This window comes from Zymoseptoria tritici, chromosome 1 (assembly GCF_000219625.1).
Source record: "Zymoseptoria tritici IPO323 chromosome 1, whole genome shotgun sequence".
NCBI classification, from domain to species: Eukaryota; Fungi; Ascomycota; class Dothideomycetes; order Mycosphaerellales; family Mycosphaerellaceae; genus Zymoseptoria; species Zymoseptoria tritici.
Genome location: NC_018218.1, coordinates 4840600 through 4857857, shown reverse-complemented (window position 1 = coordinate 4857857; position 17258 = coordinate 4840600). Strand labels below are relative to the sequence as shown.

Sequence of the window (17258 nt, the reverse complement as noted above, 5' to 3'; positions counted from 1 at the left end):
GACGGATCCCTTCTGCCAGTTCAAGTTCCTGCAGCTCGCCGAGGCGACCACGGTCATCAGAGTTATGTTGTTCGACAATCGAAAGAAAGTACGCGGAGACTATGCGGACCCGAGCGTCGGACTGACAGTAGAACGAGTGGCCAGTCTCTAACTTGTGGATGACTGTGGGATATATCCTCGGGTCGCGGACTTGGGTATCGACAGAACCGACTGTACGCACTCGCCAGGGAGAGTTCAGACAACGTGGTCGCTCCGCGCTGTGTGATAACGACGTCCGACTCGAGCCGTCGGGGTCACACGAAGCACCATCTCAGTTCTTCGCTCGGTGGTATGTCCAGTGAACGCCAAATGCTTGGCCGGGATGCTTATTCCTTCGAGCAAGCCTTTCCCGGATCTGCTTCGACAATCTGCTTTCCGCCCAAGGGTCAGGTCGATCATTCCGCCTGTAGTGTTGTTCTTGCTTGGAGTTATACATCATGCTGGCAATCTGTTCCCAACTCTGCAAGGATTTGTCGCGGCCAGAGACCTCAGCCTTGCCCTATCCAGACTTGATCGCATAGAATAGTCGGTGAATCAGAGTCGTCCCCAGCGAACCGCGGACCTTTCAGGTTCGCTTTATCATTGCACGGCCGAAGGTAGTCGGATCTGCTCGACCTCTGCCGCATGGTCGAAGACTCATGAATTCGGAACCTTTGATGACTTTTGGTGCTTCATCCCTAATGACAACATCAGTAGCTCCCACAGGGACCGGACTCCTTTCGCACTGGCCACGATGAAGTATTCTCCCTCTGCTACGCTTTCGATAGGGTCTTGCTCCAGGAAATGCAAAGACGTGAAAGGACGGAGCTGAAATGTATAGCGACCAGGACCTCGCCAAGGTAGGTGAGATGAGCTCTCTGTCGGTAGAGTTCACTTCGCTGTAACGATAAACAAGATCGTCGCCTCGGTACTGCAGTCCTAGCAACCGCTCAGGATGCAGGCTCAAGTGCTCTTCAGCCAAAGGAATCTGTCAAAGTCCCGTCTTCAACTGCCGTGACTATGTTCTGAGTGCAGCAATGGACACTCCAGTGCACCAGACACGACTGATTCGTGAATGGTCGACCACGAGTACGTAGCAATGCCGCCGCGAAAGGCCCGTGATCACAAAGAGTCAAGCCGCTTCACAGCGCAGGTACACTATTCCATAGTATGCGGCTCGATTCCGAGGAAGATGCCATTCCAAGGAAGATGCCATTGCACTTAATCAATGGAAGTTGCCATTGGGATTCTAGACTCCCCTCCGGATCATTGCGTACATCGTCCGCGCGGCCTTGGGCAAGGTTGGTATCATTATAGACGAACCGAAGCGAGTGCCGTCTTAGCGGACTTCTGGTCCAAGAAAACGTCAAATGTGCGTCAAACGTCCGGAGCAGGTACGAATCAACACAGCAGAGCGAGAATTAGCGAGCCTGAGAGTTGCTGGATGCCAGTGGGAGGCATATGTGAGCAGTTCCTGAGTGCTGACGACGCTTTTGAGGCTGTGAATCAGGGTTGAGCTGCCCTGCTGTCTCACGACGCGACAATAGTTACATTCTGTGACTGACAAAGCATCGCTCTTGTAACACATACTCGAATTGCAAGCACACGGGTACATGCTGTTGTAGGAGAATTGCAATACGAGCAGAGACGGGCCAGATGGTTCAATCTGAACACCCAACGTGCAGTCAAGCATTCGAAGCAATCGTCCAGCCCGGTCGAACGGCACCGCATGCCGAACGGGTGTTCGTGCTCGAAGACGATCATAACGCTACCGATTCATGTTGGAATTGCGCACGCGGGCAAGGCTCAATGCGCGCAGATCATGGCAGACCGCAATTCAAGGGCAGATTGCGAGGCGGGCGCCACGTCGCAATTATCGCGAGTAATAAGGAGGCCGTGGCAGGTACATGAAGATTGGAGAGGCATCGGTCGATTTTGATATGTGTATGAAAGATTTCCAACGAAGCGAAGATATGTACTGGGGGAATAGATCAAAGCAAGAACCCAAAGAACCCATAACCCAAACCGGAACGAAATATCCAGTTTGTTCCAACACCCGGCAAGCCAGTTTCTATCCCATCGTTTGTGATTCGTAATCGGGTCGTTATCGAACCTCCGACTGGTGACGGCAGGCAGCTCAGCGCGCTCAGACAGCCAGTACAGTGGACGAGTAGAGATGAACAGCTTCCTTCTCTGTTTGACCAGCAGCGGGAAACACATCAATGTTTTCGCTGAGAGAAGAGGGAAAAACGTGCCTTCTGGCTTCGTCTCAAACAAAGGCGCAGAAGTGTGAAGAGTTTCTCTTTGTTGTTGACGAAAGGTGTGTGTTATGTTAATCCACAATGAAGCAAGTGCAATATGAAAAGAGGTTCGGGCATCGGCTGTCTTTGCGCGAAAGAGTGAAGCGAACAAGCCGAGCTAGTAAGAATTGAAGTCGTGAAGATTTTGGTCGAAAGTCGCTATTGAGCGTGACCGTGGGGGTGGTGCTGGTGCCTCTTGGGGTTGACGTGGAGGACCCCATCCTCGCCTTGGGAGACGGCGGCGGTCGCATATGTGTAGACGGTCTCGACAACGGTCGCAACGTAGTTGTTGTCGACGGTCTGGGACGCGACGAGTGTTGATGTTGACAGAGTCGTCGGAAGAGCAGGCGCAACGTACGGCGGGGGAGTGTACACGGGAGGCTCGGCGGCGGCAGAAGAGGACGAAGAAGGCTGAGTGCCCTGCGCGGGTTGGTTGTCTCCGCTGGAAGGCTTGTTGTCTCCGCTGGAAGGCTTGTTGTCTCCGCTGGAAGGCTTGTTGTCTCCGCCAGAAGGCTTGTTGTCTCCGCTAGTAGAGTTGCCGCTGTTGGAAGAGCAGAGCGTGACGGTGATAGAAGCCTCGCAAGGGCAGCCGTTCTGCATGCCGTGAGCGTCGTCGGTAGAGAACCGATATGCCGCCTGCTTTGGAATGCAGTCGTCGGTGTCGGAAGAGATGTGCCAATCTTTCTGCCATGGCGCTTGTGGTGTGTTAGCCGCACGTACCGAATGCTCTTTGGTGACCGGTTCAAACTTACTACCATCGACACAGCTCAGGTCGTACCAAAGGGTGCCGTCATTCTGGGAAGTATATTCGAATTGAAGAATGTTGCTTCCGAATGAGCCCTCCTCCTTCGAGAACTTGATGGACCAACCAGCACCGTTCGTGAGAGGTGTCCATGATTGGTCCCAGCTGTCGCCCGGCGACAGTGTCAACATCTTCGTCTCCTGGCCGCCTCCTGAAGCGGGAACGACAGAGGTGTAGACGTCGTAGTCACACTTGTTGACGACGTGGCCAGCGCCCAGGGCAGACGCCGATGCGCCGAAGAGGGCGAGCGATGCGACGAATGAGTTGACCATTGTTGCGGTGGCTTGCGGACGGTTCTGTGCGATGTGTATATCGTGGAGATCGTGAGGGTTCGTTCAGATGTCAATCCAAGAGAGTGATGGATGAATGGCCGGTAATCGTAGAGACAGTGTGCTGGACAGTAAGAGAGTGATACTGTGCAGTTGAGGAACGGTGCAGAGCGCGTCCGTAAAGATGAGGGCCGTGACAGGGAAAGCAGAAATGAAGGCGTGCGCATCGACGCTATCCTTATATTGTGGGAAATTAACAAAACTCTGTCCCGGCCGAGCAGGCGATCCATCGACAACTCAAAACGGGTTTCGAGCAGGCGTCGCCCCTTAGCGACTGCGCTGGCGGGTCCGTCCGATCAATCAGAGGGCAGCCTTGCAAGTTGAGCTGCGGGTGGTGAGAGCTTGTCGGCCGGGACCTGACAGGGGAACGCCTCACACACTGTGCCTTTCACGCTCACGGCAGTGCCTTGACTGGCTTGACTGCTACTGGTCCACGCCGTTCCTCGATCGGGCTGGTAATGGGTGCTGATTCGTTGGGTTGAGCGGCTGATGAAGAAGACGTACCTGCAGGACAAGTGGGAAGCGAGCGCTGAGTTTTGCCCAAATTTGGCGCGCTAGGAGATCATGCCGCATTCATCTCATCAGTAGGAGGCCACGAGGCAGAGACTGCGAAAGACTTTGCACCATCGTTGCCGCGGCGCAACCGATGTTGCTTGTGGTTGCGCCGACGGGCTTCACAAAGCTTAACCTAGTTCCAGTAGGAAAGATTTGTCGCAAGTGCGAATTAACTCCCCATCCCGGCCGTCACATTCAGGTACCGCCACAACAGACTCTGGGATTTCTTGGCGAACGAGAAAATCTTTGCGAAAATATACACCGAAATTTGACGATGAGACGTCTGCTCCAATGATCGCGAGCATACCGTGACAGGTATGACTTGCCACGTGCGGTACCTTGATGTGGGATCGGGTGCGACGCTTCCACGCCCGACCACGCGTTCTCACGCACTTCCACATGCTGTGGCCTGCGAAAATTTTGTGGTTGGCCGCCTTAGCAGCCTCCATCCAGTCGTATGCATTTACGTTAAGCCCGCCGGCCGACAGACCTGCCCACAGACCGCTTAGGCAGGCGACGTCAGCTGGTCTTGGGACGAGAACCATCATGCAGGCTGCAATGCAGCAAAGTAGACTCGGGCCTCGAGTTCGGCAGAAGGAAAAGTTGGTTCGGTTGAATTGCGGAGCTCAGCACGAAGTGCATACGCCATTCACCACCATGCACCAAGTGGTTCCGTCGCATTTGAAATTTTCAAACTTGCGCTGCATGTCGTTTCAAGGCAACTCGATCGATCAGTGAAAAGCGCGCCGACAGGGCGGAACAGTCTGCTGTCACCCGCCCTTCCGTAGAACGTGTCGGGGGGTACTGCGAAGCGATTGGCATTGTTGGCATTCTGACTGCTGCCGCCCAGGGCAGCTTGATCGCACAGAGCTGACAGCAGATAGCACAACATGGCTGTGTCTCAAAACGACCTGTTAAGACAATGCTTTGTGGTTTCTTCAGTAGCAAGGGCGTTTTAAAGAGCAGCCGACTTTCTTTCTGGGCCTCTCACGCGTGAAGCGATGCAGAAGCACAGGATGCTCGCACAGGAAGTAGGCAATGCCCTTTCAGTGGTGTCGTAAGTGTGTGTCATGTCGCAGAATCACATGATGGAATCGCCTCGGTCGTCCTCGAGCAGAATGCAGAGCAAAGTCTAGAATGGTCAATCGATCCGGCGTCGGCTGAATTACTGGACCCGCTCGGATACAGCCGCAGCATCGATGCTCTCAACATCGGCCGAGCCCATTCCGCTTCCTTGCAAGTTCTTCTTGCCAAGTCGTCCAGAAGATGGAAGAACGAATCGGAACCAGCAAGGATGGCGTCATAATTGTTCTGAGCGACAATGATGTCGCGGTCAGGACATTTGTAAGGCATCTCGATGCGCGGAGCAGTCCGGATCTGACATGGTCGACCGCAGCGACACAGTGACATTGCGTCAATATCTCGGCATGCGAACAACAGGAACATCTGGCTTGCTTTGAGGAATCGCTTCCCGCATCCGTATACCCAAGAGGCCGCACGGAGCTGGATCGAGCATACGTTGAGCCCCCAAAGCCATGCAAGATCTGGCAAATGGCCGCCGAAGCAGGGTGACGCATCCTTGCTGATTCCCACTCAGTATGCCGTGACCTTTCGAGGAGAAGCGATCGGGAGTATAGGCCTAGATTTTGGCCAAGGTACTGATGCGCGAGCGACATTGTGTGCATCGCTGACGGCGGTTGCTCAGACATATATTTCCGCACTGCTGAACTGGGTTATTGGCTTTCGGAGGAATATTGGGGTAGGAGAATCATGTCCAGCGTCGTTGAAGCTTTCGTTACATGGGCATGGAGCACCTTTGACATCCTGGTTCGGGTGAATGGGCTCGTGGCCGAGACCAACCCGGGTTCAGCGAGGTTGCTCGAGAAGGCTGGATTCGTCTTGGAAGGCCGTCGGCAGGACGCGATTTGCAAGGATGGAAAGGTGCACGCAGAGCTGATGTTCGGCGCACTTCGGCCCTCATAATGACCGCTTCGACAAACTCGAAGCGGCGATGCAATGCTTCAAGACTTCGTTGAGAGAGGTGTACGGTAATCAGTGAAACCCGCACGACAACCTCAAAAAATGAGGTAATTCAGCCAGACTACCTTATTCAGTCAATACGTGAGCACTCTCATGAAGTAAAATCGTGCTTTGTGAGGTCACTTGGAATGTTCCTTCTGTCAATCACATCCGACTTCACCCAGAAACTGCACAACAACTCATCCAAGGACGTGAGACTTGCGGATTGAACCAGCCATGACGGCGTAAACGTCATTGATGCATTCGGCAGTATGGCGGTGGCCAGTTGTGATGCAGCAAGGCTCATCGCATTGATCTCGCCTGCGTAGTGAGGTGTTGCGTAGAGTGTCGTTGGTTGGATGAGAAAGAAGAACAAAGGAAAGCAGAAGAGAAATGGTGCCGAAGTTGTGGAAGCAAGGAGGAAGGTAGATGTCGAGACTTGTGGCCCAACGCCCTCGACTTAAGTCACTGGAGGACGCTTCAGGGATGCTCGTATGGCTTCTACTACACGAGAAACACCGTCGACAGCCACTCTCAATGCGCCATGTCGATGGGCTTTCACATCTTCCTTGATCAAGTACATCGAGCTATCAGCGGTTCTTGGACTGGGACGCTGCGTTCGCGCAAGACTGATAGACCTCTGCAGCTGTTCGAAGGCCTGGCAAGAGCTCAAGGAATCGCTCGCGAGATGGCGAACAGCTCATGTTGAGCCTTCGCGCCGAATGAAGATTTCCACCGCCGAGTAGCCCCTCTCTGCTCAACTAGTCTCCGTCTCAGACTGAGTGCATGGCACTGGCCAACTTCCGGAACACTCCAGGACGCTTTTCGAAATCGCTCAAGTGGACCATTGTGCGCTCCGGCCAAGACCGCCTCTCTGTCCGTGGTCATTGAGCTTGACAAGGTGTCCGGACAATCAACACCTGCCTAGACCATGACGACGACAGCAGCCGGTTCCCTCTGTCCTCGTGAAATCTGCGCTACTACAGCAGATTCCAGTCTTGAGCAGCAAGGATGCCTTGAGTCCTCGGATTTCATCTCGATGATGACAAGGACGCCTTGTTGGCCAGCTTTGCGAGTGCTACACTCGCGGTGGTGTCCAGAGTTGTGAGCTCCGTTCTCTTCGAGGGCTCGAAACGCCTGTCTTGTGTCAATTTTGTGTCAAAGCAGCTCGAGTCAGGTAATGATATCGTTGGTCGCTTCAGCTCAAACGCTTTATAGCCCTGTCCTTGAACCGCCACTCCCACAAATTTGCGTTCCTCCTCAAATTTGTTCCAAATTTGGTCTGTTCTGATGAGTGGGTTTCCATGATGAAGATGAAATTGAAGCTCAGGCTATGCCTGGCACAGATGAACAATCTCGAGAAGCAATCTTCATCCTTCGCACGGATTCCTCGTTCCTGGCCAGAACATCCAAGCGAACCTCACGGCAGATGGTTCATGAACGCAAATTCCTTTAGCTCGTTATCTGCGACTACCGGTCCCTCCCGGGCGAATTCATGGAGCCGGCAACGACATCAATGGCACAGTTTCTGGGGAAGAAGACGATCGGTCATTGCTGACTGCCCACGCAACACTGGACATGGATGAGGCCTCTTCAACGACAACGTCGAATCCCATCTTTGCATATACGATTGATGCCACGAGCGGCATCATTTCCCTCTATCGACAAGCCGTCGAAAACATGACCCCATCAGACTCGGCCCAATCGTCGTCCGCGGCAGTCTCTACAGATGTGTCCTTACTCGGCCCCTCGGAGACCAGCGGACGCAGTCCAGCTCATCCAGGACGCGAACATACCACAGGACGCGAACATACCACAGGACGCGAACATACCACAGGACGCGAACATACCACAGGACGGACTGCGTCGCCGCTCGGAGCCCCGGAAAGGACCGATCACAATGCAGCCCCATCAGAACGTAAATACAACGCAGGAACCTCTGGAGAAGTCTCGCCACTCGACGCTTCAGAAAGTACCGATCAAAATCTAGCCCTACCAGGTCGTGAACACAATACAGGAACCGATGGCAACGTGTCGTCACTCGACGGCTCAGGGACTGCTGATGACAGTGCAGTCCGACTGGGACTTCCAAATGCCACGGCGCTCTCTCAATCGTCGCTAGGCACTCCGGACACCAACGATCAGACTCCAGCTAAGCCAGGTCTCTCACATGATAGCGCAATGCGTCGAGCCACTAGTAGGTTATCGAGCATCTCGGTCGAGTCGCAGCGCATCACAGCACTACCGGCTCTGCCGCCGAACATGGAGTTCGGTTTCTCACCGGGTCTGATCGACACAGCCAATGGCACAGCCGATGGCGAGAATCGCGGTCACCACGAAACCAAACCACAGCATGGAAAGGCAAAGATCCAAAGTGTTAGACAGAATGATATCGAAGCGAGCTGGTCTGGAGCTATGCCCCTGCTTCATGACAGCCACGAAGGCAGCAATACGAATCACGGCATCAAGTGGCTTCAGTCGATTCCGCTATGCCTGATCGCGGTTTGTATGATGATGGCTGCCACTATACTCGACGTGAGCATGCAGTTCGCAACCGACAGCTTTGAAGCTCCTGCGCGGGTGAGTACTCGTCCTGGCGATTACATTTCGACTTCCTCCGCTGACTATGAACGACTAAGGCCTCGGTGCTCGCTGCACCGATTTTCCTTCTTGGCCAGGCTCTGGGACCATTGTTTTGGAACTGGCCCATGCGTCGATTGGGTCAGAAAGCGTGCTTGACCTTCGGGTTCACTGCATTCGTGGTTTTCCAGCTCCCAATCATAGCTGCGCGAGGTGTGGCGACCATTCTGATGCTGAGATTCTTTGCTGGCCTCATGGGTTGCGCTCCGCTTCTGGGAATCGTCAATCTGCTCGTCGACCTGTGGGAACCAGAGGACTGTGCTATTACCTCCTCCGTACTATCGACCTTCCTGATCATAGGTCCGTTAGCCGGTCGAATGATAGGCGTATTCGTGACCGAGAGTACCTCCCTGGGATGGAGATGGCCAAGCCTGATTATTTCAGGTGTCTCCATATTCGTGGGAATCGTGTGCTGGCTGGTATGGTCTAGGCCTGCCGACTGGCTTCGATGCATCACGCGCTCTGTCCGAGCTCCCCAGAAGGTAATACGGTATCCGATGAAGCTTAAAAACAGACGAAATGCTAACCTGCTAATAGGTCTGTGCACGGAACAAAGGACCAGACGAAGACGCAGGCCATCAAAGTGAGCGACTTCCTGGCTATACGTGGACCTCGATTCGTCGCCTCATCTTGGACCCCCCAGCATTGCTAGTATCTGTCCACACATCATACGTCTACAGCCTGCTTTTCTTCGTCACGGAGACATATCCTCTCAGTTTCGAAGACAACAGACACTGGAGCACGGGTCAAGGCGTTGTCCCGTTGGTCTCAGTAATGGTCGGAGTCATGTTCGGGTGGACTCTGAACTTTATTTCGTCTTACGAACGCCTGATGAAGCCGCTGACTTCAAAGGTGTACACTCGTCCGGAGACACATATTCAGGTGATGGCAGTTGGCGCGATTTTGACGCCGATAGGACTCCTTGTTGCAGCCTGGACATCGTTCCCGAACCTATCGCCCGTGGCTCAAGTCATGGCCGGAACGCCGGTCGGAATGGGTAAGCCACAATCTTGTGCTTCACGAGAAACATCTCTAACATGCTCCAGGTATCATCCTGGTGTTTCTCAAGGGAAACGACTTTTTACTTGAGATACACGGTACGTTATTACGATAGCTATTTGAGCAAATAATGGCCGTACTAAATTTTCCCGTCTCAACAGATCGCCCGGACTCTTTCACCGCGGTCAACATAGTCCTTCGATCAGCGCTCGCGGCGATGTTCGCGGGCGTTTCGAGGCACTTTTACGAAGATCTGGGTCCTCAGAAGACAGGCACAGTCATGGGACTTGTCTCACTCGTATTTGTTGCAATTCCCATACTACTCATGAATGCTAGATTCAAGATACGGAAGTCGAGCGATCTTCCAACACATCGGACGGCTCGAACTCGAGACACGGGCGAGTGAGACCCTGGGAACATTCGAATGGTGGCAACCCAGCCTGACAGGCACATACGCCGACGCTATTGAACATTGAATGGGACAAGCTCATGGCGAAGCACTCGGTCTGGAGAGCTGCAACCTTAACTCAAATGTAACGGTCTTGCAGCAACTTTGAACGAGGAAGACCGAGACAGGGCTGCATCCCTCACTTACAGCTTGCATGCGCCTACTCTCACACCACAATGCTCGGTCGCACAGGCCCGCATACATACATCGTCCTCGTCAGCTGGGAGCCGATATTGCTCACTCTTACTTGTCTGCACGGCCGGTTGAACCGCCAACAACAGGTACCCCGCCGATGTTTGACAGCTGCAGCGTTCCGCTGTGACTGAGCACAAACGGATTCCAACTTCCCAGCAGAGTGTATCGCGTGGCCAGGCAATCCGCAGTCATGCTGCTTCCCGAAATACCCACTGCGGGTAGCGACAGCAATTTCATGACGTTCCAAGGCATATCTCGAATCAGACGGGCTGTCGAATCTCTGCGCAAGAGTTTAGCTCCGACACATCCAAAGTACTAAATGCGGCAACGTGGTCATGGTTTGACCGTCTGACTGAGTCAACCGGGTGGCACAAACGCGCGCGAGAGATGGACTTGCACCCACGAGGATGCACGAGCAGGATCAAACATGCCGTCTGACGCCGTTGCTTCGGCACGTACCCACACACCCTTATGCAAACGTGCTGCGAAGCGCTCGATCTCGACGGCGTGTTCCGGTCCTCTGGAACAGTGAACAGTCGATGCAGATACCCGCTTAGGTGCAGATTGATGCGAGAGACGGTAATCGATCAAGGACTTGGATGTTTGACGCTGGAAGATTGGACTGCTCTGTTCCGGAAAATTTAAGTTGGTGGTTGTCCGTCAAACACGACTCTGTTCAACCATCGGAAGCTGAGCGACGTCGTCATCGGGAACACAGACTGAAGCGGACAATTTGAGACCAATGAAGGAGTGCTTCACAGCGGCATCGTGGTCCCGACAGTCTGGCAAGCGATCATTAACCTTGGAAGACGTGCAGCGACGATCGTCCGCACATCGGCCATCCCGACCACACGTCGAAGAGGCGGAGCAGAACAGCACGAGAAGTGAGGTGGTCGTGTGTCGCACGGCAGACGAACACCGTTGTAACGATGGGTAACATTCCAGAGTATCTCCACGACAATTCTTCGCTATGCCATCATCTTCCTGGTTTTCCATGCGGGTGCCGGACCTGAACGAGGGGTGTGGTCGTTTGATTCCCTCCCCGCTGTACAAGGATGCATATTTTAAAGACGCCTCCTTGCATGCTTACCGCTCAAGAATGTCTCAAAGGGAGCTGACGTTCCGTCCAGCTACTGCGCGCTTCGGCCTTGGCCGTTTTCGGTGCTGCAACCAGCAACAAAGAACAAAGAAAGCCTGCAGTGTCGACTCCGCAACAATCGCAGCATTGCGGACTAAACGACGCCCGTGCTCGTCGTGGGACAAAGAATCGCATGCCACTGTCAGCCGGCGATAATAGGCACAAAGGTTGACTGCTTTCTTTTGCAATAATGAATAGGCATACCTGATTAATTCGTCACGCTCTGTCATTGGTACGCTGAACCTTTCATTGTTGGTGGGCATGCCGGTGGAACAAGAGACTGTGATACCCTGCCATCTTCGTCTCCATGCCTTCTGTTCAGAACCCGCCGCCGTTGCTGCCGCCTCCACCGCCGCACCCCTCCCACTGGCCTTCTCCTCAGCCGTTGTCACAAACGCAGCAACCCGTATCTGAGCCCGGCCGTATCATCTTCACGAGACAGCTGTGGCAGCGCACCATGCCAGACGGTAATCAGACTGAATCGAGTGTCTTGACCAGGTCTCACACCCAGGACCCTCCCGTCGGCCATATCATCACCGCGGGTCCCGATCGCAGGACTTCTTCCGCGTCGTCTCGATCCCACAGACTTTCGCCGACTCCTTCTCACGATTCGACCAACACTCCATTGACGCCCGAAGAGAGTCCTCCTTTCCGGACAACAAGGAAACGAACGACTGGCATTGTTGAGCAGGAAGACAAAGATCTTGACAGCAACGAAGGCACACCGGCGCATAGCAGAGCGAATAGCGGCGACAGTATACACGTGTGCATCTGCCAACCGGATCCCAAGATTCCAAGGCCGCGCAACGGTATGACCGAACCATTGCGCTCGCTTGCCGACACCATCTGACTTCTCCCAGCATTCATACTATATCGTCAGCACTATCAAGCCCAAGTCGTTTCGGAACATCAAGGCCTTGCGAATCCAGAAATCTCCAAGATCATCGGATTGCGGTGGCAGAACGAGACTCCCGAAACCAAGAGCAAGTGGAAAGCGCTTGCGGAGGAAGAGAAGCTTCGCCATCAAGCACAGTATCCCACTTACCGCTACCAACCGAAACGCAGCGGCCGACGCACCAGTCTTTCTGGAGACACGCCCACTTCCGCAATCGAGAAGGCCAAGTGCACAAAGTGTGGAGGCAAGACCATTCTCGCGCCATCAACACCATACACGCACTTCCAAAGCTACGGCTCAAGTCCTTCAGGCTCGCACACACCAGCATCCGCCAACACGCCCGTCAGTCGGACACTTCCTGTGTTGCGAGACCTCAGTTTACAGTCGCCGGCTCTTCGTCGATCTCTTGCCAAACAATATCCCAGCGGAATCATGTCACCAGGCCGCCATCCGGACGATCACGATGATCTGGGACCTCTCAGCCCGGATACCAAGCGTCGTCGATTCAACGGTGATCCGCCGTCCCACTTTAACCGCTCGATACCGCAGCGATATGTCACCGTACCGCAACATGGGCCTCAACCGGTGGGCCCTGGAACACCATTCCCGTTCGGACAGAATCCTCCACACCCATACCCTGCCGGCGCGAATGGTCACCATCTCCGTCGCGAGAGTCTTCCTGGCCTGCAAGGAATGATGAATAGCCCAGGCCCCATGCCCCCGCCACCGAGACCGGTCATGGGCTACCAACAACATCGGCTGTCGCAAGGCGGTCCACCACACGATCGTTCTCTGACTCTGCCACCGCTGAAGACAGGAGGCCCGCCGGGTCCCCCTGGACCAAGTACTGCCAGCACTCCAAGCACCGGCAAGTCTGTTACTGACCAGATCATGAGCATGGAATTCTGGCACAAAGTCAAGGTTCTCAGCCAAGTAGCGCCTCCAGTTCCAGTACAACCATCAGCTCCACGAGGACCGCTGCTTGTCATTGAAGGTGATAACCCGGATGCTGTGAGGAAGCTCGGCGCATGGTTGAGCAAGACTCTAAGCAAAAGCGACGACCTGAATGTGACGCTTGTAGATGGCCCTGCTGTCGTCGTGGAGGCCGGCAAGCAGAAAATCATGTCGCGTTATCATCGTCTTACAGCCGACTGGCTTGATAAGAGTGGTGAAATTCTGGAGTCCTTGTCGATGAAGCCCGCGTCGTCCGGCGTCGACTCTGTCATGGCTGATGCGACACCGACGCAGGCGTCGAAAACCCCCAGTAGAGCCATCGACGAGAAGTACGACGAGAGCGACGACTCACCAAAGCCAGTCACGAGATCGTCCGCAGACAGCGGCAAATCTCAGGAAGCTGGGCGCGTGGACTCGGCGGCTTCGTCCAACACGGATGTCGGCAGCGGTTCCAAATCGTCCTCCATTTCTGGCAAAGAGATGAGCAGCGCAGCAGCTTCGACCAAGCCGGTCAGCCTCATCGCCAACTATTCTCTCTTCGCGAGCAACTTCTTCGCTTGCCACATTCCCATCACCGCGCATGATCCATACTCGCCGCTCGACCACTGGACGTGGACGGCCACTCAGTGGCGCGGTATTGTCAGTCCCGATCTCACCATCTATGTTCGTGACAGTGTCAGCGGATCCGAAAGCGGCAAGGCCAGCGTGGACATCATGGCGGATGGCAACCTGTTCTCGGTCAAGCGCACCAAGATCGAGGGCAAAGAGGAGCTGGAGATTGAGCCGTCTGTTTTGAGGAGGCTGGGATTTGAGGTCAGCGAGTGGGTGCGAGCTTTTGGGAATGGAGCGGAATAGCAAGAGTAGGAGCAACACAGTAAGATGGAAGAGTCGTCGGAGTGGAAAGTGTCGATATTCTTCATCCATGGCATCCCGTGACGAGACGAGGCAGATACTCGTCTAGCATTACTTTAGCGATCAATAATGTACCGATGGCATCTGTGAGAAGCAATGCGCGTGTCCACCATTGTCTTGATACTGGTATCAGTCATGAAGGCGCAATCCGTCATGTCATCGACAACCTAGGTCCAGCGGAGGAATTCGATTCTGCCCTGGTCGATCCCACGGCGGGACTACCCGTGGGTTGGTCGGTGTGGAGATGAATCACATGCCCGGGCGCTTCTCTCTTTCACATGCAAGCAACAGCGTGGTAAGCGGAAACCTTCGCGACGTCAAGGGCTTCCAACGTCACGCCGTCGTACCGGCTGTTGTTCGCTCGCTGGACTACGAGGTCACGATGGCCTGGTCTGCTGTCTGCTATCACTCTCTACACTACCAATACTGTCGACTCTGTTCGGCCGATGTCCCTCTCATCACACACAACCGGACGACAACTCTGAAACCGCTCCCCGCGTGTTGAACCCGCTACCTCCACGTTCGTCCACGCTGCAACACCTTTCCGCCGTGTGCGTCCCTGTCACCCGCGCCCTCATGCGTCCACATTGGTTTGGACAAGACAGATCCCGCCCATGATAGGTGTGTAGGAAACACGCCGTGTGTACTCCTCTCCAACTCTCCTGACACAGTCAACATCCAGATCACATCTTGGGTCGACCATCGACCCGTTTCCGCAAGTGGCAGGTCTTCACCGTCGTGCTCTTCTGGAGCTTCTACCTCTCCAAGTTCAGTCGCCATGGCCCGCCAGGCGTTCAAAGACTGTCGCGATGGCTCTCGAGTCGATTTACCATGCACCAGGCTCTCGTCGCCTCCGGTGTCGCTCTCTACGTATCGCGGAACTTTGCAAGAGTTGTGGGATTAGAATCGCCCGAGCCGCTGGCGAACTTATATGATCGAAGCTTCTTTCGCGCGACATGGATAACAACAGCGCTGGACGCTGGCTGGTGGACTGCCATGCATTTGCGGCCCAAATGGCTGCGACATTCCTGCGAGATCATCTTCACAGTGTACTATCTGGTCTGTGCGGAGCAAGCAGACGAACTGGTCAAGAGAGTACGCGGAGACTTGAACGTACAGCATTTGCGAGTGAGCTGGAACAAACCCAATTCGCCAGTACTGCGTTGGGTCACGGGCTTGATGCGTCCGAAGTTTATGAAATATCCACCAAGGCCGATTACGATACCGAGACCGAAGAACAGCGATTACAGAGAAGCAGTAGCGGCATGGTTATACTTCGATGGACCAATGTCTGATCTTGCAGAACAGCATCAGCTAGTGCTGGACATACCAGGAGGCGGATTCGTTGCAATGGATCCGCGATGTCACGACGACAAGCTCATGGCATGGGCGGGTAAATTGGGAATCCCAGTCATTGCTCTCGACTACAAAAAGGCTCCGGAGTATCCCTACCCTCATGCTCTGAACGAGTGCTACGATGCATACTTCCAGATGGTGGCCACTCGCGGTCGATGCGTTGGATTATCTGGAGAGCATGCTCCGAAGATCATTATCAGTGGAGACAGTGCTGGCGGAAATCTGGCATTCAGCACTGTCTTGATGATACTGGATGACCAGTCACCATACTCTGGCTGGGATTCTAGTCGTCAAGCACAAAGTCTGCCACCACCGGAAGCAGTCGTCGGCATATACCCTGCACTGGAGATGAATATAGGCAACTGGATGACGGATGAACAACTCTCCCTTTTACGAAGGCCTGAACGACGGACCGAGAATAAGCGAATCATGGACCGGAAAAGCCAAGATTTCCGAAAGCTCACTCCAAACACCCCAGGCAATTCGGACGATGAAGACGATGACCACATGACCAATGGAGTACGCAGCAACGGCCAACGCAGATCTAAGCAGTATACTCGACTTGCAATGAGTAGTATGATATCCTACTTCAACGATCGCATCATTTCTCCGGAAATGCTTCGCGCCATGATTGTGCTATACGTCGGCGAGTACCGTCGACCCGACTTCGCGACGGACTATTTACTATCACCACTCCGCGCACCAGAGGCGCTTCTGGCCCGCTTCCCGAAGACTTTTCTGCTCTGCGGCGAGCGCGATCCTCTGGTTGATGACACGGCCATATTCGCCGGTCGTCTGCGCCAGGCACATAAACAAGAGTTCACTCGTCGACAAGAACTTGGCCTGGAGAATGAGGACGCCGTCTTCGATGATAAGAAACATGTTCAAGTCGTGCTCGTCAACGGAGTCAGCCATGGCTTCCTCCAATTTGTCAGCGTCTTTCCTCGAGGTTGGCAGTACGTGCACGCCTGCAGTCGGTGGATGCGAGACGTCTTCGAGAAGGCTGAGGTCGGCCATGAGCCTCCCTCGAGCGTCGCGTCGAACAATGGCGAGGACTACTTCAGTCACTCCAAAGCACGCAGCCGAAGAACATCCGAGGCATCGAATGATGGTCGACCTTTGGAAATCCAGGTACCCGGCAGGCTACGCATGACGAGCATCAGCTCACCCACAACGAAGAAGAAGTCAGGCACGAGTCACATCGGTCGACTGCACAGTTCTCGCAGCAAGGTAACGAGAAGTTCGAACATGTCTGGGAGGAAGAGTCCTTCCGACACTATGCATTTCTTGTCGAGACTGGCTTCGACCGAGGATTTGGTGGGCAGACGCATGGATCGCGTGACTGGCAATCTTGGCCAAGAATCTAGGAGCAACGGTGATTAAATGTATAACGAGATCTGGATATGATGTTGAACGGCAGTAGAATGATAGATAGCAAGCGTACGCAAGCGATTGCTTTACAACTCAATGAATGACATTCACTGCAAGAGAGCGCCTCTCACGTGCAAAGTCTCAATTCCTGTCATGAACGCTGCAGCTACTCGCAACGACAGTCGGCATTGCAGGACTGCAGTCGAGTACGGGCAAGAGGCGAGTTAAACTAAACTCCGGTCTTGTGAAAATATCCACTGTTTCGTGCCTGAGGCATCACTCAGAAATCGTTCGGCAAGCCCGCCTCGCCAAGACTGCTTTGCACCT

General features: G+C 54.2%; 5 protein-coding genes across 5 annotated transcripts; 4 read left to right on the top strand and 1 right to left on the bottom strand.

Moving 5' to 3' along the window:
• Nucleotides 1-1932: 1932 nt before the first annotated feature.
• On the bottom strand, nt 1933-3925 carry MYCGRDRAFT_102849 (uncharacterized protein; the record flags this gene model as incomplete). The annotated part of the gene is made up of 2 exons (XM_003856606.1): nt 1933-3013; nt 3071-3925. The coding sequence occupies 2 exons, from the start codon at nt 3390-3392 to the stop codon at nt 2478-2480; spliced, it is 858 nt and encodes a 285-aa protein (XP_003856654.1).
• A 1780-nt stretch (nt 3926-5705) lies between these two features.
• Nucleotides 5706-5987, top strand: MYCGRDRAFT_33605 (uncharacterized protein; the record flags this gene model as incomplete). Its single annotated transcript, XM_003856977.1, has 1 exon — nt 5706-5987. A coding segment is annotated over one exon (282 nt), but the record flags the coding sequence as incomplete, so codon positions are not given.
• Nucleotides 5988-8653: 2666 nt separating this feature from the next.
• MYCGRDRAFT_34941 (putative major facilitator superfamily transporter) lies at nt 8654-10068 on the top strand (the record flags this gene model as incomplete). Its single annotated transcript, XM_003856978.1, has 4 exons — nt 8654-9145; nt 9201-9660; nt 9710-9760; nt 9824-10068. Coding segments are annotated over 4 exons (1248 nt in total), but the record flags the coding sequence as incomplete, so codon positions are not given.
• Nucleotides 10069-11750: 1682 nt separating this feature from the next.
• On the top strand, nt 11751-14147 carry HB2402 (high-mobility group non-histone chromatin protein; the record flags this gene model as incomplete). Its single annotated transcript, XM_003856979.1, has 2 exons — nt 11751-12252; nt 12304-14147. 2 exons carry the CDS (start codon nt 11751-11753, stop codon nt 14145-14147), a joined length of 2346 nt encoding a protein of 781 aa, XP_003857027.1.
• A 738-nt stretch (nt 14148-14885) lies between these two features.
• On the top strand, nt 14886-16568 carry MYCGRDRAFT_21187 (uncharacterized protein; the record flags this gene model as incomplete). The annotated part of the gene is made up of 1 exon (XM_003856980.1): nt 14886-16568. A coding segment is annotated over one exon (1683 nt), but the record flags the coding sequence as incomplete, so codon positions are not given.
• Nucleotides 16569-17258: the final 690 nt, after the last annotated feature.